This window comes from Calonectris borealis, chromosome 3 (assembly GCF_964195595.1).
Source record: "Calonectris borealis chromosome 3, bCalBor7.hap1.2, whole genome shotgun sequence".
NCBI classification, from domain to species: Eukaryota; Metazoa; Chordata; class Aves; order Procellariiformes; family Procellariidae; genus Calonectris; species Calonectris borealis.
Genome location: NC_134314.1, coordinates 109,843,275 through 109,863,018, shown reverse-complemented (window position 1 = coordinate 109,863,018; position 19,744 = coordinate 109,843,275). Strand labels below are relative to the sequence as shown.

Here is a 19,744-nt window from a genome sequence, read left to right as displayed (position 1 = left end):
TGCCCATCACTGCCTCCTCCTCCTCAGCCATCACATCAGTTCAACCAGGGAATTAATGGCAGCAGGACTGAGTGGCAGAGGTACTGCTGGGAGCCAGGGGCACGCCGACGAGAGGGGCTGGGAAGGCACCGTCTCTCCTGGGAAAGAGGACTCGTGCTGCTGGGCCACTGCGCTAGCACCTCTCACCGCCTTTGGCTTCACCCGCAGTCTCTCCCTCCGCAGGCTGCGTGTGTATTCGGCACCGAACTCGGCTGGATGCAAAGCTCCGTCTGCCTTTTACAAATTCACCAATGTATTCCCGTTTCACCTCCCTTAAATACTTTTTACTGGATTTCAGAAGTCAGGCGACAAACAGGCAGTTGAAACGACAGAGGAAAAACACAGGCAGTCAAGCAGCTTAAATACAGGCATTTTTTAAATGCACAAACTATGGGGATATAGTTAGAATTTTGCCAAAGGTGTGAAAGGGTTAAAAAAAAGACCTGAATTATTTTAAATAGTTGGTGGTGATTTAATTAACATCTAGTTATGGACAAAGAGATTATACAAACAGTTATGAACAAAAATATCTACAGGAGGAAGAGACTCTGACAGCTTTGACTGGTCTCTTATCTCCCTTTTTCTTTTCAAAAATCCCAAGCTCCAATTATAGCTCAAACTTCAAGCTTTTACCCTCACCAGATCAAATCGTTTTTCACAGCCATGCAAAGCAAAGCATCTGAGCACACGGGCTTGCTCTCTCGCTCGGAAAAGAGTTTGTTTTAGAAATTGGTCCTGACAAAGAAGTACTCAAATGCAGCTGTAGGAAGAAGCAACCAAAGGCCATGAGCCGGGAGCTGGACTAGAGCTCATGTTTTCCAAATGAGAATGACAAATACTTGGTATTTCTGTAACAACATCAAGTCAGGAGTCTTAACGTGACTTTCTGTGAGTCAAACAACCCACTGAAAGGGCAAGGTCTGCTGTACCTACATACCGCATGGAGAAACTCAAGTCACGTCCAAGCGCGATGAGCCTTTTAAACCCACAGCAGCTCCTGCATAGTGCCCCTCAGACTGCCGCAGCTCAGTACACCCAAGCATCCTTTAGTTGCCTGAGGGTAGGGGAAAGGTTTTAAGCAAAGTATCAGTTGGCGGCTGGTCACGAGCGGTGTTCCCCAGGGCTCAGTATTGGGGCCGGTTCTGTTTACTATCTTTATCAACGATCTGGATGAGGGGATCAAGTGCTCCCTCAGTAAGTTTGCAGACGCCACCAAGTTGGGCAGGAGTGTTGATCCGCTTGAGGGTAGGAAGGCTCTGCAGAGGGACCTGGACAGGCTGGATCGATGGGCCGAGGCCAACTGTATGAGGTTCAACAAGGCCAAGTGCCGGGTCCTGTACTTGGGTCACAACCACCCCATGCAACACTACAGGCTTGGGGAAGAGTGGCTGGAAAGCTGCCCAGAGGAAAAGGACCTGGGGGTGCTGGCTGACAGCCGGCTGAACATGAGCCGGCAGTGTGCCCAGGTGGCCAAGAAGGCCAACGGCATCCTGGCCTGTATCAGAAATAGTGTGGCCAGCAGGAGCAGGGAGGTGATCGTGCCCCTGTACTCGGCACTGGTGAGGCCCCACCTCGAATACTGTGTTCAGTTTTGGGCCCCTCACTACAAGAAGGACATGGAGGTGCTGGAGCGTGTCCAGAGAAGGGCAACGAAGCTGGTGAAGGGCCTGGAGCACAAGTCTTATGAGGAGTGGCTGAGGGAACTGGGGTTGTTTAGCCTGGAGAAGAGGAAGCTTAAGGGAGACCTCATTGCGCTCTACAACTACCTGAAAGGAGGTTGTAGTGAGGTGGGTGTTGGTCTCTTCTCCCAAGTAACTAGCGATAGGACGAGAGAAATGGCCTCAAGTTGCACCAAGGGAGGTTTAGATTGGACATTAGGAGAAATTTCTTTACTGCAAGAGTGGTCAGGCCTTGGAACAGGCTGCCCAGGGAAGTGGTTGAGTCACCATCCCTGGAAGTATTTAAAAGACGTGTAGATGAGGCGCTTAGGGACATGGTTTAGTGGGCATGGTGGTGTTGGGTTGACGGTTGGACTCAATGATCTTAGAGGTCTTTTCCAACCTTAATGATTCTACAATCTGCTTTGCATGCTGAACACTGCAGGGAAAGGATCATATCTAATCATTTAAAACTTGCCCCTCAAGCATCTTACTGGTGAGCACTTCTAACTAGCCCACACTCATCCCCAGTTTCAATTCCACACCTATACTCATTGCACGGCACAACTTTTTGCAAGGAAATCCCCTTTACCTCTTGGCTGAGTGCATTACTGAGGACTGCTAGCAGCTTTCAGCAGTGCAACCTTCTCCCTGCCTCACTTTCCCTGCCGTGTCATGAGGACATTTATATTTACTCAGCTTCCATGAAGGTCTCTCTGACCCTCAATAGAAAAGCACGGCATGCTCAAGAGCACAGCACTGTTGCTATGATTTCTTTTGGCTTGAGCACCAGATCTTATTATAGGCAGCTTCACCTTTCTGGTTTTTTGATACCCTCCCATGCCAGGACATATTAGTATTAACAACACGCGCACCCTCCTGGGCACAGGTCCAAGGCTCCCGGGAACCCCTCTTTTCCCCCCCCACACCTTCACTTGCTCTTAGACTTTCTAGTTCTGCTTCTTTCCAAACCCACATGCCGGGCACGCACTGCCCACACCCGAAAAGGAGCGTGGGCCTGGGGTGGGAATGCCATCGGCTGCCGGGAAAGCTCGACGTGGGGATCAAGGGGCACCTTCACATAGGTGCGTGGTGGCACACACGGGCTCCAGTGTCTCCCAGGAGAGCTGCAGGAAAAGCTGCTCTGGCCAAGAAAAAAAGGAAAAAGAGAAGCGACGTGCAGGGTGGTTCGTGGTGGTGAAAGCGCCGCGTGTGCTTCAAGGCACTCACCGCTCCTTTGCTTGAAACTTAAATCACACTAGCTCAAAGCAGACTGCTCCAAGGAGTAACACGGTAAGAAGATGTTCTTTCTAGGCGGCTAATCCTCACCACAGCGGTCGGACAGGGAAACCAGCTCTTTAGCACAGCCTGAAGGTGGCAGCAGTAACATTTCATACACTTCATTGATCAATATTTTAACCCTGATGGAAAGGATGGGTATGACGGGCCTGGGAAGAAGGAAACGGAGGACCCGCTGCCCTTACCCTGCAGCTTTTGTGAGCAGTTAAAAAGCAAGCAAGTGGGACCCCACTTGCTTTGCAAGCCCCTCAACACACTCCATAGTAGGTCTCCCTTGCTGCCTTCAGCTGGCCTGCAAGACACTGGGCAGGGTAAGTGCAGCATGAGCAGCAGCACAAGCTTACCAACTGCCTTACTTCCAGCCAGAGAAAGATTTAACCCAGAAGAGCAAATAAAAAGAAGTTCACGGAGGTGACTTTTGCATGTGATACTATATTCAGACCACGATGCAGTGAAATGCCTACGGCGATGCCGCACGTGGGGCACAGTCCCGGAGCTGCGTGGGAAAGCAGCTCTGCCTGCCCCCTTCCTGTCGCCACCACTGCCCTTCACCTGCCAAAAACACATCAAAAGCTCTGCCTGGGAAAGAGGTAATTGCTCTGGATATTCCTCACCAAAATATAGCAGGGCTTTGGCAGAGAACAAGCCTTAAAAAAGCTCAGAGGAATAACCGATGCAGTGAAGTTCAGTGGTAAATCCCATCCTGGGGCAGGCCAGCTACGAGGCTCGAGTCGGGTATCATAGCACGTGTTCTTGTAATTCCACCAGAGCTGCGATCGATAATATGAAAAGGCCATTTTCATTATATTGCCATTTATCAGCAGCACTGTGGCCCAGCCTGCAAACCAAGGTTGGGACCTCTCCAGCGCTGGCTGCGCTACGAGTGCCAGCAGCGCCGACTGCCCTCGCCCACCGCAGAGGGACTTGACCTGGTGCTGTGCCCTCCTTCCCCCGTCCCATTGCTGCTGCACACAAGGGACGCACGGCCCAGCCAGCACAGCTATCACGTATGGAGGCATGAAAAGCAGGACACCTTGGATGCGGGACACCGTGAACACCAGCCGAGCAGGTTTCTCCATAACCCACCACCTCGGCTTCCCCTTGCTCCTCAGCTGCCCTTATTTCAACATAATTCAGTAGTTTTAAAATTACCAAGTAATAAATACTAGCAATCAGGAGCCAGAGGTGTTGCAAGGATGGAGGAATGAGGCACAGCGAAGGGAAAGGACCATGTGTCTGTACCGGAGCTGAAGGCTTCATCCCCTGCACCGTGCCAGCAGGTCACCAGCACAGAGCTCCCTCTGACTCAAGTGACAAGGTGCCGGGAGCCTCCGTGTGCATGTCTGGTGAGAGAGTCGCCGCCGGCGAAAGGCAAATGTCATTGTCTGCTCCGAAATCAGCAGAATTTAAATCCTATTAAATCAATTTATTAGCGCTTAATTTGCATGAAATTAAATTCAGCCCCTATTCAAGGAGCCGTCACTCCATTAAATCATCAGCACTGAGCATTTTACATGAGCTTAATTAAAAACTCTGCTGGAGCACTGCCCATGAATTTCCCTTTCACCACTTAACCTGTGCTTGCCAGTTAGAGCCCCACTGCCTCAGAAGGCACCTTCTCCCACCTGCCCACGCACTCTCCCAGTCACGGACACAACCCCACCTGGCTGCTGGGTGAAGGAAGACTAGCAAAGGCCATTTTGCACCCCAAAAGCTCATCGCTTTCTTACTTGGATGCCTGCATGCAGTTGGTTACGGTTGGGTGGTCATGCCCGTTGAGAGGGAAGAGGAGGTGGACGTCAGCGATGCGTCCCCTGAGGGTGGCCCTGGTCTCTCAGGAGCACTCACCTCTTTGATCCTCTGCAGCAGAGGGAGTAGCCAGTCCTTATTCACCTCACAGTGACTGTCGAGGAAAGTCAGGACTCCTGCTTGTGCCACATCTGCCCCTCGGATTCGGGACCGGATCAGACCTGTTCAGGGACACACCATGTCAGCTGCCACCCAGATGGCTGGGCAATGTCCCCGGGCTCCTCCAGCATGGTCTCCTGCACTCGTGCATCTCCTGGGTTTTGACCCATCTAAATCCCATTCAGATAAAACATGGCTCAGGTTCATTGCCTCCTTCCCAGCGCTCCAAGGCATGCCAACCATTTCCCAAGGTTACCAAAGCAAATAAATGGCTCCACCAAGATTAATGATTTATGGCATTTATGCCAACCCTTAATTTGCGCAATTATTTCTGCTATCACCTTCTGGGGCAAAACACGACTCAAAATGCTTTCATAACCCCCTGCAGGTAATAAATCTAACATAGATGTAAGTCAGTGGGGAATGAAGCAGGGGAGCCGAGGGGAGGGATCACCTCGTGCCAGAATTAGGCTTTTCTTAGACTGCTGACTTTTCCCTGCCGTGCCCCTTTCCCTGCTGTGACCCCCAGATCTCTCCCCCACCCTGGGGGCACTGCTGATCTGCAGCCCAATGGGAACACATTTTCCACCAAGGAAAGAGGGTCGGCTCTCAAGGTGCTAAGAGCCCGCTTGGCTCATCAGGGCCCTGACAGTGAATTAGAGTCCTTCGGAGCTGGATTGCTGCATGCGTTTGTGAGAGAGAAAAATGAACAAAGAGGGAGATCATGGAAAACAGCTGCACGCATGGATTTCACACTAGACTCTTCGGCAAGATCACTGCTCTTAAAGGTACTCTGTTCCTATTTATACAGGAATCAACCGGCTTTCCAACACTCCTCCTGCCTGCAGCCGATGCTCAGGTGAACCGCAACCTAAGAAAGGAGATGGTCTGCTGGCAAACAAGAGGACACGCAGGTTGCTCAAGGGGAGCAGAGCTTCTTGATGAAGGAGAAACAGTGGTAATATGAGGGGAGATAGGGGTAGATAAAGAGAGACAGAAGGGTTTCAGGGAGCAGCCACACATCAGGTCCATGCAGAAGGAGGTCACTGACTTTCGTATTAAAATTCCCTAGAGGAAAGGGGTCAAGGAACAGCCTCTGAGCAGGAGGGAGAGGGACAGGAGAACAAAGCCTGGAGCAATCCAGTGTTTGCCAAGGTCACCTCCTGCAACGCAGGTTGTCCCTGTATCTCTCTCTGCAACTTCTAAGATCTAAGGGTAGGCACGGTCTGTTGTACCCACCCCAGCCCTCCTCAAATCCTGGCAGGTATTGAGGGATACAGCTTCAGTGATGTATTAAGTGAGGTAAGTCCTCCAGGCTGGCCTCCCAAATCCTGACTGCTTTATAGAGCACCAATACCTGCAGGTCCATCCAGTGTGGGGGGCAAGCACATATGTACCCCCAGAACAGGAGAGAAAGGTGAGAAGGAGGTGCAAGTCTGTGGAGACCTCCCCTGTCCTTCTGCCAAAGCAGGTATGTCTCTTACACCCATGGTGGGGGGATGCCAACCTGACACCAGACCTGCAGAGCTGAAACCTTCTGCAGAAAGAATCCACAGACAAGCCCTCTCCACTCCTCAATCTGCCCAACCTGACACACACCTGGACTCACACCTTTGATTTTCAGCATGAAAAAACTTCTTTGTATTTTTGTTTTCCTAATACTGCAAAGCACAACTTGAAAACACCCATTCAGACTATGGGGAGCTGGAAAATGTCTAAAAAGGTTGCCAGCACCAGCCCAGTAGGACATACATTCATCCTCCATATAGTCCTTCTTAATCTTTCAAATATCGTTAATTATTTTTTTTTTTAAAAATCCCACAGAAACAGCAGGAGCAGATCTCCTCTCTTTCATTAGAGCAAACATCTTTAAAAATAAGACCCGGGGCTTTGTTTTGCCTGTTCTAATTTTCTGGCTAATAAGCTACAGCTGAGCCTCATTGGCTATCTTAATAGTCCCATCTTTTTCAGCGAGAGGGGGAGAATCCATTTTAAATCCCAGCCCTTTATCACATCTCCTTTTATCAAGGCCCCTGTCTCCAGGAGCCACTGACCTCCCTTGTCACCCACTCCCCTGAGGTTCCCCCACCCTGCTCCATCACTCTCATGCCTCCCAAAATCTGGGTTTCCCACCTGGGTCGTGGGCAGGCAGCTCTTACCTTCTCGCCGTCCATTCCGCAAGCACTTCACCTTGGGGAGCTTGCCCAACAAGCGGCAGTCGTCAGCTTGGGAAATACAAAGGGAGGACATGTCACCCTCAGCCCTCATGGTGGCTCTGGCAGCAGAAATAGTCCTAGGGGAGATTGGGAGCAGGGAGAGGACCCATCCTGGACTGGCTGATGGCTTGTTAGGGTGATGGCACTGCTGAGGCACAACAGTCTTACCCCTCAGCTCGTGCAGTGTAAATCAGGACTGGCAGAGCAGCAGTTTTCATAAAACTAGTGTAAACCCAGCAGATTTACAAGAACAGCTGAGTTACACTGTAAAGTCAGCGTAGAAGAACCGTGGTTGGGGTCAGAGTCGGAGTTTTTGCACATTAATGCAAATGACTATTTTTGGTAGTTGCAAAGCAACACATAAGCCGTTTCATGCATGTCTGAGTGGCAGGGCAGGAGCCTCCTGAGGTGGCCTGCAAGCCCTGAGCGAGGAGAAAGGGATGATCAGAGAGCCTCGTGGAGCATCCGAGCGCTCCTCATGCCCAGGGCAGCAGCTTCATGGGGCAGAGAGGCCCCACAGCCACCCAAACCCAAGCTAGGGAGGTCCTGCAATCCCACATGCAGTTGCTGCCATTGCTCTTGCCCCCATGCTGCCTGCAGCCCCAGCATCCCTCCTCACCTGGATTTCTCCCAGCAAGAGCTGGGTCCGCAGGCAGGTGCACCCATCACAGCCCCCTCTACCTCTGCACCCCCACGCCATGACCTCCACAACCCCTTCGTGCCTCTCACCACTTCTCTGCCTCTTCTTCCTCGGCACTATAAACACACTTGCACGTGCCCCATCCCCGCCACCCACCCTGTGCGTCCACACGCGCCTCCGAGTGCTTTCCTCCCCTCCAGCAATCTTTGTTGACAAGAGACATCGCCGTACTGGTATCCCTAACAACTCGGGTACGGAGCTGCGTTGCTCTGCGCACACCAGGGGAGCAGAAGTGGCAGGGGTTGGCTACGGACCTACGATGGAAATTTGCTGGGAAGAGCGGGAACCCACATGCAGAACAACTGCATCCCAGCGAATAAAAGGTCAGTGGGCAGACAGAGGTGAGAAATGAGACACAGCTAGGCACGAGATAAAAGGACCAATTGCCTGGGGTGGGTTGCAGGGAAAAAACTGTCCGTGTGTATATAGCGTATTATGCAAATACATGTATTTTATGTAAATGCATGCAGTCTAGTTGCCAGCAGGCTCAGACTATGACAGGAAAGAGATGTAAGACAGCTGAGAAGCGCTGATTTCGAGTAGCCGAGGGGTTGCTCTAAGTTACACGGGGAACAGGCTCCCCCCTTGTGCCCTGAGTTTAAACCCAGACCTGCTCCTTCTCCCCAGCTCATGCCATCGGGTGTGCTGCAACAGGGGAAGGAACTGCATTTCTACAAACCTTTCTCCTTTCAGGAAGGCGAACGCTTTGTCTATTTAGCCAAATAATCGGCATTTACTTTCTCCACCCTTCAAAAAGCCTGTGCTGTACGCCAGGGCAGCTCGAGTCCTTGCGCCTGCTCTTTTTCTCCGTCGCAGCCGCTCTGCCGGTCCCCAGGCTTGCCTAGCCTGGCCCCCCGTGCACTGGAGTCGCTCCAAAGCTCACCATAATCACTGCAACCCTTTCCCCTGGCTTCAGCGACTCCCCAGGGAGGTATTGATGCTGAGAAGTGGGTCTCATGTGAAATCTGCCCCTAATGCTCTCCGAGGCAGTGCCTATTTATAACATTCAAGAGCAAAGCATAGATCCTTCTTTTTTTAAACCTCTCTGGCTTTGTTTTCACGTTTTCTAGTAAATGGCTACATTTTGCAGCTCCTTGAAATGTAAGTAAGTGCCACAGACAGCTCAGTCTAGGTGTATTTTATCATCCTTTTTATGCCTGAGACAGTTTTTTTTGAGCACTTACTCTCAGCACCTGGATCTTCCACTCACTCATCTCACCGGGCAAGGTCTTTAGCTGGGGTAGTTCCCTGGGAGCCCCTGGGGCTTCAGCTACTGGCTTTTGCTGGAGATCGGACCTATTGATTTCACTTGAGTCACGCTATTAACCGAAAGAGAATGGCAGGAGGATGTGGGCTGACTGTGGCGTACGGCGCTATTTATGGTGCATCTCAGAACTGGGCAGCCCATGCGGGAAATCCTCTTTACAAGGGTGGGGAAAAAAAAAAAAATCAATCAAGAGTTGCTGGCCACCTACATAAACGTATGCACAACATATGCATACATCAGGAGGGTCAGACTATCATTATCCTGTGCAATTCCAGTGGTGTCAACCCAAAATTGCTCCTGGCTGCAGCTGAAAGCCAGATTGAACACACCACGGCTGCGGCAGGATACAACCTGGTAAGGATTTGGATTCATGTCTACTGGGCGTAAAAATGATTTGCCATGCACTTTTCTTGTATTATTTTCATGAGAAGAGGTTTGATCATTTGGAATTTGAATTCTCCACGCAGTGATGCAAACCTGGCACAGCGGCGTCTGCTCTCCACACCTACGAAGCTTTAAATTTCCTTCCACTTCGACAAACTCTTCCCCCCTCTCTGCATAAATCCCCATCTCTCACAGTCTCTTTTGGCTTGGCCCCTGGCTTTTAACATAGAAAGGGTCACTTACGATCATCACTGAAGTCATCCACTAGTATGATTTCATGGACGAGGTGCACTGGGGTACGGTTCAGCACGCTAAAGAATGAAGAGAGAAAATCCATGACAGTGCTTGACCAACTCAACAACCCAGCAAACAGGGCGGGAAAGCCTAGGAACCGATCTCTGCCAAAGCACAGAAGACCAGGCTTGGACTTCCGCAAAGGATATACTAGATAAGACCCAGAAACTACCCCCCACAACTTCCCAGTAACCTACAGTGCCTGGCTAGCAGGTCCCTGTAGCCTGATCTAAGAGCCGAGAGCCCGGTATTCCTGGGAAATAGCTGAGATTCACCCTTACCACCTTTGTGAGCAAAAGCAAAAGCACGTAAAGCCAGGAGAAACAGGCTTTTCAGCAACATGCACATCGCACCAAGTTTCCTAACGGGGCTTACAGCAAAGCTGCCATCACCCCGCCACCTCTCCTGGGGCTAATGATATGGTGTCCGCCAACAGCAGGGCCACCATGGAGAAAATTACCCAGCTCAAACCCATCTTTACAGAGCTCGCAGCCGTGGCAGGACAACTCCTGTTTTCGTCTGTGAGCTGATTGCGCTTCAGAGACTGCTGAGAGGATAAGAGCAGGGTTGGAGCCCGCCTATTTAATGAGAGAGAGAGGCTGGAGGATGCGGTTCACAGCTCCCTCCAGGTGGACAGACACTGTGAAATGCAGCTGAAAGCTACAATCTTCCCTTAATTATGCCACCGAGGGTTTTTTTATTATTATTATTATTAAAAAGTCTAGACCTGTTCTTCCCCTTTTTCGCACAGCGCAGAGGTCAGCAGAATTACATGTGTGTAAAATCGTGCCCCATCAAAGGGTCAAGGCTGACTTCTTGAAGCAGAAACCCCAGGGCATCCCAAAAATCTCCTAAGGGCTTCGCATGGTCTTTGATAATGCTAGTTGTGTGGCATGGGCCATTCCAGAATTTAAACTCCTTTGCCTTCATCCTGAGCACAGTTCCTTTTTCAAACAGGATTTAAAAGCCCCCCAGATTTCACACCTGAGTCTGCCTTCTGGTCTGGGATAGGAAAAACCTTCAAACCTACCGCTGGCATAAGAGGACAGATCCCTTGAAGCCCCCCAACACCTCCAGATCCTTATTGACAGATTTCCTCAGGCTCCCAAAGCTCCGGCAAAAAGCCTGGAAGTCTGGAAAATCGCGTTCCTGGCCCAGATCCCAGTCAAGAGGGCTCCGAAGGGCAGGATCCTCGGGTGTCTGGGAGCCACCAGCCCAGCCGGTGAGGGGTCTCACAGCAACACTCCCAGATATCCAAGGACATTCATCCAAAGGGCTGCACTTCTCTGATGAAACCTTCTGGATAAAAAACCACAAGCCCACCTGCCCAGGAGGGCTTCGAGTATCTACACCTATTGCCAGGTGCCAACACCCACCAAGCACTGGAATTACAACTCTCTAGAGAGAGAAAGAGTTGAGCTGGATTTTTTTTTGGAAGAACAGGACATCCCAAGGCAGATGCTTGAAATGGATCCTCCCTCCATGTTTTAGGTTGTTTTGTTTTGTTTTTCCCAGCAGAAATCCTGCAAAAAAGGGGGTTTTATCTCAGACCGGCACAGGTAAGGCTGGCACCTCCCTTGTGGAGCTCCTCAACATCACTTCCAAGCCCATAATTACTTTTCCTGGGAAACACAATCCCAGCCTCCTCCAGTTTCAGGGTCTTGGCAAAAGCCATGATTCCCCCTCTACTTCAGATGCTTTGCATGTTAAGGTTGGGGTGGGGAGGAGAAGAAAGCCTCTGCCTCCTAAGCAACAGTCATAGTGGGAGTCCTAACAGCCAGGAGCTGCTGTGGCCACCCCAGCATCCCTAAGGCTTGCACCAAGCAGGGTTAGACAACACCGCCTCGCCAATGTCTGCAGCCTGCACAAAGTAGTAGAAAAAGTGGCTGAACGCCCCTCCTCCTGCTGAAGCACACAGAGCAATTTAGATGTGCTGGTACCACCTGCCAAGTGTTTTTTAATTATTATTATTAATAGGTTTGTTATTTTTAAAAAATCCCCATATGCGAGAGCTGAGTTCAGCAAATTACCGTAGCTGAGCGTCAGTACAGAGAGACAGGAGAGCAATATCATGCTCAGTGGAATATTTAACAAGCGCTGATTGCCTGGAAACCTAACTTGGTGAACCTGCAGGAAAGAAGCAGACTTGTAAAAAAGCCAGCAAAATAAATAACTAACCTGCCGAGAGCGGGTGAGGGGGAGGCAGTGGGCAACTTGAATATTCAAAGCCTACCTCCGCCCAGTCTCCCCTATAGATTTGCCTGCCAGAAGTGCAATGCAGAGCTTAACTCTACAGGAAGGCGGTCTCAAAGGGGCTGATTCTGCTTTTACTGGTACCAGCAAGAATAATTCAACCAAAACCACTGTATTGGGCTGTAGACTCAGACCTGGGCTCATGGCGATACTCAGTGACTCGGAGGAATTACCCCCAGGGCACCTCTTAGAAGAAAATCCAGCATGGACAGTTTTCAAGGCGCTGGGCTGGGGAGATGTGCAGCCCGGTCTTGGCTCGGCTGCAGGCTCCCGCTGTTCCCAGGTCAAGCTGTTTGCTGCCGACTCTGTGCCTCTTGCCACCCCGTAAATCAGGGAAGATGTCCGCTGAATGCCAACAATGGCCATCTGTGGGTAGAGGGTTGACCAGAGCAAGGGGGAAAAAGTCAGCATGCAGGCTGATGAGGGAGGGACCTCTCCAAGGCTCGTCCCAGCTCCATGAGCCATCATCCTTCCATGGGGTTAATGACAGACACCACCATGGGTGACGCAGCATCCCCCAGCACCAAAAGCAGCCTCACCTAGCACCACCACAGCCCTCTCCCATCACTTCCCTTGTGGGACTCACCCACAGCATGACACTAACCCAAATCCCAAATGAACAAGGCCCTGGTGAGTGTGGTCCAAAGATGGGGTCTATCATGGCTCCAAGGGACCTGATGTCCACCGATTTCAGCAGGCTTTGAGTTCATTATTGCTCTTGCGAATCGGTGCACCTGCAAGCCCCAGAATTGCCGCTAAGCTAAGGGCCACTTGATACAGGCACGAAGAGATCCGCAGCAAAGGCAGCAACACCACGACTGCAGCGCGCTTCCCAATGCAGCCGAGAGCAAGCGTGCTGGCTTTTCAGCAAAGCCAAATTCGTGTCTCCAATGCATTTTCTACCTGTGTTCTATTAATCACACAATAACGCACCCATGCCACTGGAAACATAGGAGGTTAAAACACCCCTCCTGCAGCGCTCCTCGGGGAGGACGGGAAACAGTGGCACCGAATACGGCACATTTTCAACGTTACGGGGATTTTTTTTTTTTTTTTCAGATGGACTATAAAAGCACTTCTAAAAATTCAAAGACAGCTTTTCTATTACTTGTGCCTTTGCTCAGCTTTGATTTTTTTTTTAATACTTTCTTTTCTTTATGTGTGTGGATGGCTTTTTTTCCTTTTATAAGGGTAAAATCAGAAGACAATATTATAGTGCTTTGAAGTCCCCCTCTTATTTATAGAATTTTTTCCCTGAAATCAAACATAGGTAGATATACACTATAGTGATGGGCGTATTTTAGCAAATCAGAACAGCTTTTAAGTTCTGTGGAGCCAGAGATCACATCACTTTCTCCCTTAAATCACTGAAAGACCTGTTACCATCGAAATGAAAACTCATGCCTCTAGTCCAGAAAGTGCTTATGCTTATCCAACCCCATAAGACCAGATTCACTCCTGAATTATCTTGAAAAGTTAATGCTGAAATTTTTTTCTTTCAATTTTTTGTTTAATGCTTCAATTTTTTTGTTTTGCAGACATTATGCAGATGTAACCATGGAGAATTTCACCTTAAATTTTCATCATGAGGTCCTTCTTTCATCCTCCTCCACAATTTGTTGGGATCCTTTTCCACCTACCCAAAGGTAAGCACTGGATTCAACAATTTCATCTCCAAATAAATAGCAGTGCAAAAGTCACCCTGACATGTAAGACATTAAAAATGTTTGCAGGGAGGAGATCAGATCTTCTGACCAAAGGTCATCACCCAGAATACTAGTTGCTTTAGAGAGGTGACTGTGGACATTGATCCTCAGGAGATCATGAGCCCATTAATTCTCTCCATGGCAACATATTGGGACTTGTTAGGGGGGAAAAAAAAAACACTTTTGGGAGTATAATAAAGTGTCGAAAGGGCCAAGGGTCACAATTATCGAAATTAGACCGAGAGCACGGAGAGAAAATGCCCGCCAAAATGAATTGCTTCAACAACCCAAAATGGCTAATTATGTAGGAAGAGAGACATCACACCAAGAATAACCATAATGAGCTTTGATTACATTGCGGCTTTCGCATTTTATTCTTTCAAATACCCACCAAGCTCTTTGAAATTCAAGAGTTCTCTTATGTTAACATCAAAAGGTAAAAGCGCATGGAGGGCTGTGTACTTAGTCACCGTGAGAGATGATTAGCAAATTAAGAAAAAAACGTCCAGGGTTTAAGCAAAAAGCAGGGGAAAAAAAAAAAAGAAATAGAAAAAAATAGTCAGCACAAAGTGCTAATTATACAGTTTCTGCGTAACACCTGGCTTGTTTTTGCTTCTTTAATCAGGCTCGTTTCAGTTATGGCACAGACTCTATACGGTGCCGCCGCTGCCTAAGGAAGGAGGCACACGGCTTTGTCATTTCCCTGCCTCAGATGTGTCTGAATGCAGACGAGGTAGCGGCACGAGGGGGAGGTGCGAGGTGCTGGCTGTCCAGGACGTCACTTCTCTTACTTACAAGCACTGGAAAATGAAAGCCATGATATTCTCTCTGCTAATTAATGATCTAAATATTTGATGTGGTATTCACAGCACTCGTTATCAGGACTTTTTTCAAAGGATGCGTTTTGGTTTGTCAGCGAGAGGTAAATAATTAAGACTCCTTATTCCTGTTCTGAGCTCCCCAGCCACAAGTTTGAAGAATAAATAAATAAAGACCACTCAGCAGAGTAAATGGGACTGTTTCACCTTCTGCCCGGCAGGTTGCCGGCACGACAGCCTCCTACGTTCCTCTCCTGCCCAGCCTGCGCCAGCATTGACCGGCCATCAAGCTCCCAAAATTGCCTTGCTGGAGAAAGTCACAGCATGATGGTCTCTGATGGTCCAGGAGCATCACCCCAGGCTGCCTGCAGGTCCGCCTTCCCCAGCCCTGCCTCCAGGGCAGGCAGTGTTTCTCTCCCCACCGCTCCCAGGGATGCTCCCAGGGATGGGGCACGCACCAAGCCTTGCTCCCTGCAGACCTCGGCAGGGGATGCTGCACCGCACCAAGCCCTGAAAGCAGGACTGCCCTCCCAGCGGTGGCTGCATCTTGGCATGCGAGTGTGCCGATGCCTGCAGAGGCGGGATGGGAAGGAAAGAGGATGATATTCTCATAAGCAAGGCACGGAGTAGATCCCCCTCACCACACGGGATTACATGATGGGGAGGCACTACTACCCATCGCTGTCGAGAGCCCCAGCACCCAGCCCGGCCCCAGGTAACAAGGAGCGCATCTTTCCCCACCACGCTGCTCCTTCTCCTCTAGTGACTACTATGGCCTTGGGGACATCCTTAAGCTCTCCCTCTGGAGGAGCTGGGCAATGAGCTGGATTCCCTTCCTAAATCCAGGCTAGCATAGGATGCAAAAGAGAGGAAAGAAGAAATTGTATTTTTTTTTTTTCAAAAAAACGCCTCTGTATTGCTTATTCTCTCCCTTGCTCCTGCCTTCCCTCCTTGGGTTTACTCACACAGTCCCATCCCCATACCGTGGGAGACTCTCACCATCTTTAATGCACTGAGCCTTGGACCTTGAAATATGCGAAATCGAACCACCAGGGGATAAGAAACTTGCCCAAGGTCATTTGAAAAGTGAGTGGCTGAAACAGCAACCCAATGGCAGTTTCTTCACTGCCTGCACAGTAAAAAAAAAAAAAAAAAAAAGAAAAAAAAGAAAAAAAACTCAAGAGCTACTTTGCTATTCACCATCTCCTCCTTTCTGGCCTCTCCTCCCCTCTTCTATTTCCCTTTCTCACGACATCCATCCCCTACTACCTGGACAGTTGTACACATTCACAAGCATAGTTACATACGTATTTATAAACGCTGACTACATCATTTGCAGAGATTTGGGCATTCGATTAATTTAGCTTTTTTTTTTTTTCCCCTCCTTTTCTTCCAGCTGGCAAATGGTCAGAAAAAAGCTCATGAAACTTTTAAATTAATTCATTATTCAACATAGTCCACTAGCTTTTCTCAATAGGTCTGACAATGCAAATTGTTCATAAACGAACTGTCACAAATGCTTGCAACGTGACTTGCGTCAGGGGTGCTGCGGAGGCCACGTACTGGTGCCTCTGCTTCACGGGTCAGAGCACTTGCATCCTCGCCAAGAGCCGAACACAACACGCTGAGCCTGCGATACAGCTCAGCCTCAGCACTTGGTGAGCGTTAAAGCTCTCAAGCACCTAGGAAAAGCGTAGGAATAGCAAAATCCTTCCTGCTTGTCACGTACGTGGTCCCTTCTGCAAGAGCTGGTTTTCTTCTCTGCTATAGCGTACCTTCACCAGCATTTCCCTCTGCCACCCCTCTGTGTTCACATGGGGTCCTGTAAGAAGTGCTCCCTTTGCAGGACCGGTGCCCCATGGCCCCATGGCTTTGGACAAGCCAAGCCTTTGCCCTGTTTCTTGCTCCTGCCACAGCAGTTAACTGAGAACATTACTTTTGCAATGAGGCTGGAAAATCCAACTTGCTGGAACTCAGGAAACCAGGTTTGCAACCCAAAATCTTCCACCAGCCACAGACAAATCACCTCTCTGTTCCTCAGTCTGTCCGTCTGTCAACCGGGTTATACCAAGAGCGCACTGTGGAGATGTACTGGGGAAAACAGGGTAGAAGTGGTGAACATTTTACTCACTGCTGTGCTCAAAGCGCTTGGAGACACTTGGCCACAGACTGCTCCAAAAGGCACAAAGCAGTGTCAGGAAGACAGTTTGTTTTGCATGGCCATGGAAAATGATCCATATTGTTACAGTCACAGTGGGATGGAGTTATCTGGAAGATCTAATTAGACTAAGCATTTGCTGAGCAAGAGGGGAAAAAACCAAAGCAGTCAGAAGGCAGAGCAAATTAAGCTACAGAGGCTGAAAAGGCAGATGAGCTCTCAGCTGGGTCCAAAAACAGGCAGGGAGATGACAATACATGCACAATCATGGCCGGAGAGGAGCAGAGCAGGAGCCACGTCACCAGCACGAATTGCCACCAAGGGCTGGTACCCCTAGGGCTGGTTAGATCAAAGCAAGCGTCTAAGTACTGCATCCAGGAGGAAAACGGTGAACTCCGATGCCAGGAGGCCACCTCCAAACCATGGGGACCAGAGAAAGGAGGGTCAGCTCAGGAGAGCTCAAGATCTCAGCCCAGGGAGAGGCAGGGGAGATGAGGACCCAAGGCCGTCATCTCAGTTCCTCCCTGCCCCGGCTTGCCTCTGCGGTGCAGCTCAGTGGGATGCTCCGCGGGGCTCTTGCACTGTTTGGAGATCAGCCTACAGGAAAGAGGGCTCAGAAGGGGCCCCAGAGCTGGGGAAAACCTCCCCACAGACAAAACATGAGCGCTGGAAATCGCTGGGGCATGTGAGTGGGGAGGAGCAGTGCATGGGGGCAAAGCTGTGGTGGAAATCACACACAACCAGATAAGGAAGGCAGCAAAGCCAACTAATCAAGTCAAGCAAAGAAAAGAAGAGGAACAAGGAAGAAAGTCTTTTTATAGCTGGAAATCAGAAACTTCAGAAGACAATATCCTAGAGGAAGAAGGAAAAATTCAAACTACCTGTACTTCTAACCATGCCATCATTGCAATGAACCGTTCTCTAATGAAGCCAGATATGGGGGATCCAGGCATAAGAGCTGTATCATGGGTCTAACGCCTAATATGACAACATCACTCATGATCGTACCTGCCAGGACAGTCAGCTGCTGAGTTATGGGGAGAAATGAGATTAAAGTCCATCCCTGCACTTTACATGTTATAAATGTCCTATATCTCAGAGGCTAGAGGACTGCACTTGGCTTTGCCCTGCCATCTCTGTTACAATGGGTTCTGGAGAATGGTAAACCGATGCAAGGCACTGTAAAGATAACAGAGAAGGTCCAGGATCAAGGAGGTGGTACACAGCACCAAGTGTCAGTGCTATGTACACCCGAAATCCACACACCCTAGAGAGAGAAAGCAGTGATAGATTATTAAGTGTGAAGCGAAGGAGATGGGATTGGGGAAGAAACCATAAAGCAAAGCAGGAATTCAATTTCAGGACTGTCAAACTCACTTGTGGCACTGGGTGCGTTCACCTGAGGAAGGATGCTGTTTTCAGAGAAGAGCCCAGCGAGGACGTGACGGTGAAAAGGGCGCCGCTGAAGTCTCCCCCCAGCCAGCAACCCCAGTCTGATCAGTACCGACGAGGGCAAGGGATCCCTGGGGATGCCAGGGTTTAACTACGTGGGCATGAGACACACCTGCAAACCACTTATTACTGGCAGAAAGCAGAGCACACCCAAACTTGCTACAGAGGAACCCACCAGCTGAGACCTGGAGATAGACCCCTCCAAGGTGTGGTGGACACACCTCACTAAATCTTCCCACCAGAGGACTTGCAGATTCAAGGCACACATTGGGATTAAATGCTGATTTCAAAAACCTGCAGTGAAGATAAAGCCTTTAGTCTATCCACTACAGCAAAACACAGCCAAGAACAAACCGACAAATGAAGGAATGGCCACAAGCCCAGAGTGCTCCACCATGTATCCACAGGAGTACAGAAACCGTCCTTGAAAATCTAGTCTGCATGTGCACCATTAGGACTTCTCAATTAGCAAGCCTTTCTGGCACTCGATGGGTCACTGGAGAAGCTCAAACAGCAGTACTGGAGCAGACATCTGCAGAATAAGAGCTGTCCCTAGAGGACTGAGACAAAATACAGCTGAGCACTAATACCCAGCTGGATATAAAACCCCTTATCCCAGACTCTGTCTAATTTTCTGCTGCTCCCTCAAGGGTGTCCTGTGCTAGACCCTGCAAAGGGAGCACAGCTACTTACTTTCCTGAGCATCCCACTACAAAACCTACTTCTCAGAGACCAGTTTTCATGCTAATTTCTCCCGGTAATCATTTGAGACCGTAGCTGGTAGGTCTGGTCCTATTGCTGTGGCGAGTGCAAACAGATTCTGCCCTTAGTCACTAAAACCTCTAGCCCACTCATCCTTTTTTAAGAGCAGACTGGGAGCTCTTACCTCCGAATCGTCCTTAGCAGGGTGGACCTGGCCTCGTTGTGGAAGGTGATGACGACGCTGGTTGGCGGGAGGTTCTGGTGATAGTGCAAAGTCGTACACCTGGGGAGGGAGAAAGAAGAAAAGGCCATTCAGGAGCTGGAATTCAAAGTGGGAGCTCAATTCATTAACACAGGCAGCAAAGTCCACCAGTAGATGGTCCTCCAGCCACTATTAAAAAAAAAAAAAAAAAAAAGAAAATCGTTTTTCTGCGTGAATCCTTTCTGAAGGAGTCCAGAAACTGCCAAGTAAGTCACTGAGGATTAAAGCTGCAAAAAGAGCTTAGCTGTCATTAATAGGAAGGGATGAGAAAGGAGGCAGCCAGCTTGCAGCTCTTTTCTCTAACCATTGCCTCCCAGTTAGCACACCCTCCTGGTGCCACCAGCCCCCACCAACAGGTAGTGGGAAGATAAAGGCTCTCCCTTTTTGTATTAGTTAGGGCAACGCCACCTTCAGCAAAGATACCCCTCACTGACGTTAGCACGATGGGATCAGAAACGGGTCCTTCATGACAAAAGGTGAGGCACAGGTGAGGTGTTTGCAGAAGGCCAGCTGCAAGTCTTGTGCTGCCTCAGTGGCTCTGTCAGCTTCATGGGGCTTTCGGTGTCATTCCAGAAGTACTGGAAGTACTGGGTTATCACGCTGAGGTTGTTTTCTTTCTTAAATTGAG

The 19,744-nt window shown here is 49.6% G+C and overlaps 1 protein-coding gene across 1 annotated transcript in view; it reads right to left on the bottom strand.

Moving 5' to 3' along the window:
• The window catches only part of GALNT14 (polypeptide N-acetylgalactosaminyltransferase 14), a 100,095-nt gene that overhangs the window by 20,198 nt on the left and 60,153 nt on the right, over positions 1-19,744 (bottom strand). Inside the window, exons 3-6 of the mRNA XM_075147933.1 lie at positions 19,039-19,137; positions 9,715-9,782; positions 7,064-7,129; positions 4,845-4,966 (exon numbers count right to left, since the gene is read on the bottom strand). Of these exons, the coding sequence (XP_075004034.1) occupies positions 4,845-4,966; positions 7,064-7,129; positions 9,715-9,782; positions 19,039-19,137 (355 nt within the window). The remainder of the gene's footprint in view (positions 1-4,844; positions 4,967-7,063; positions 7,130-9,714; positions 9,783-19,038; positions 19,138-19,744) is intronic.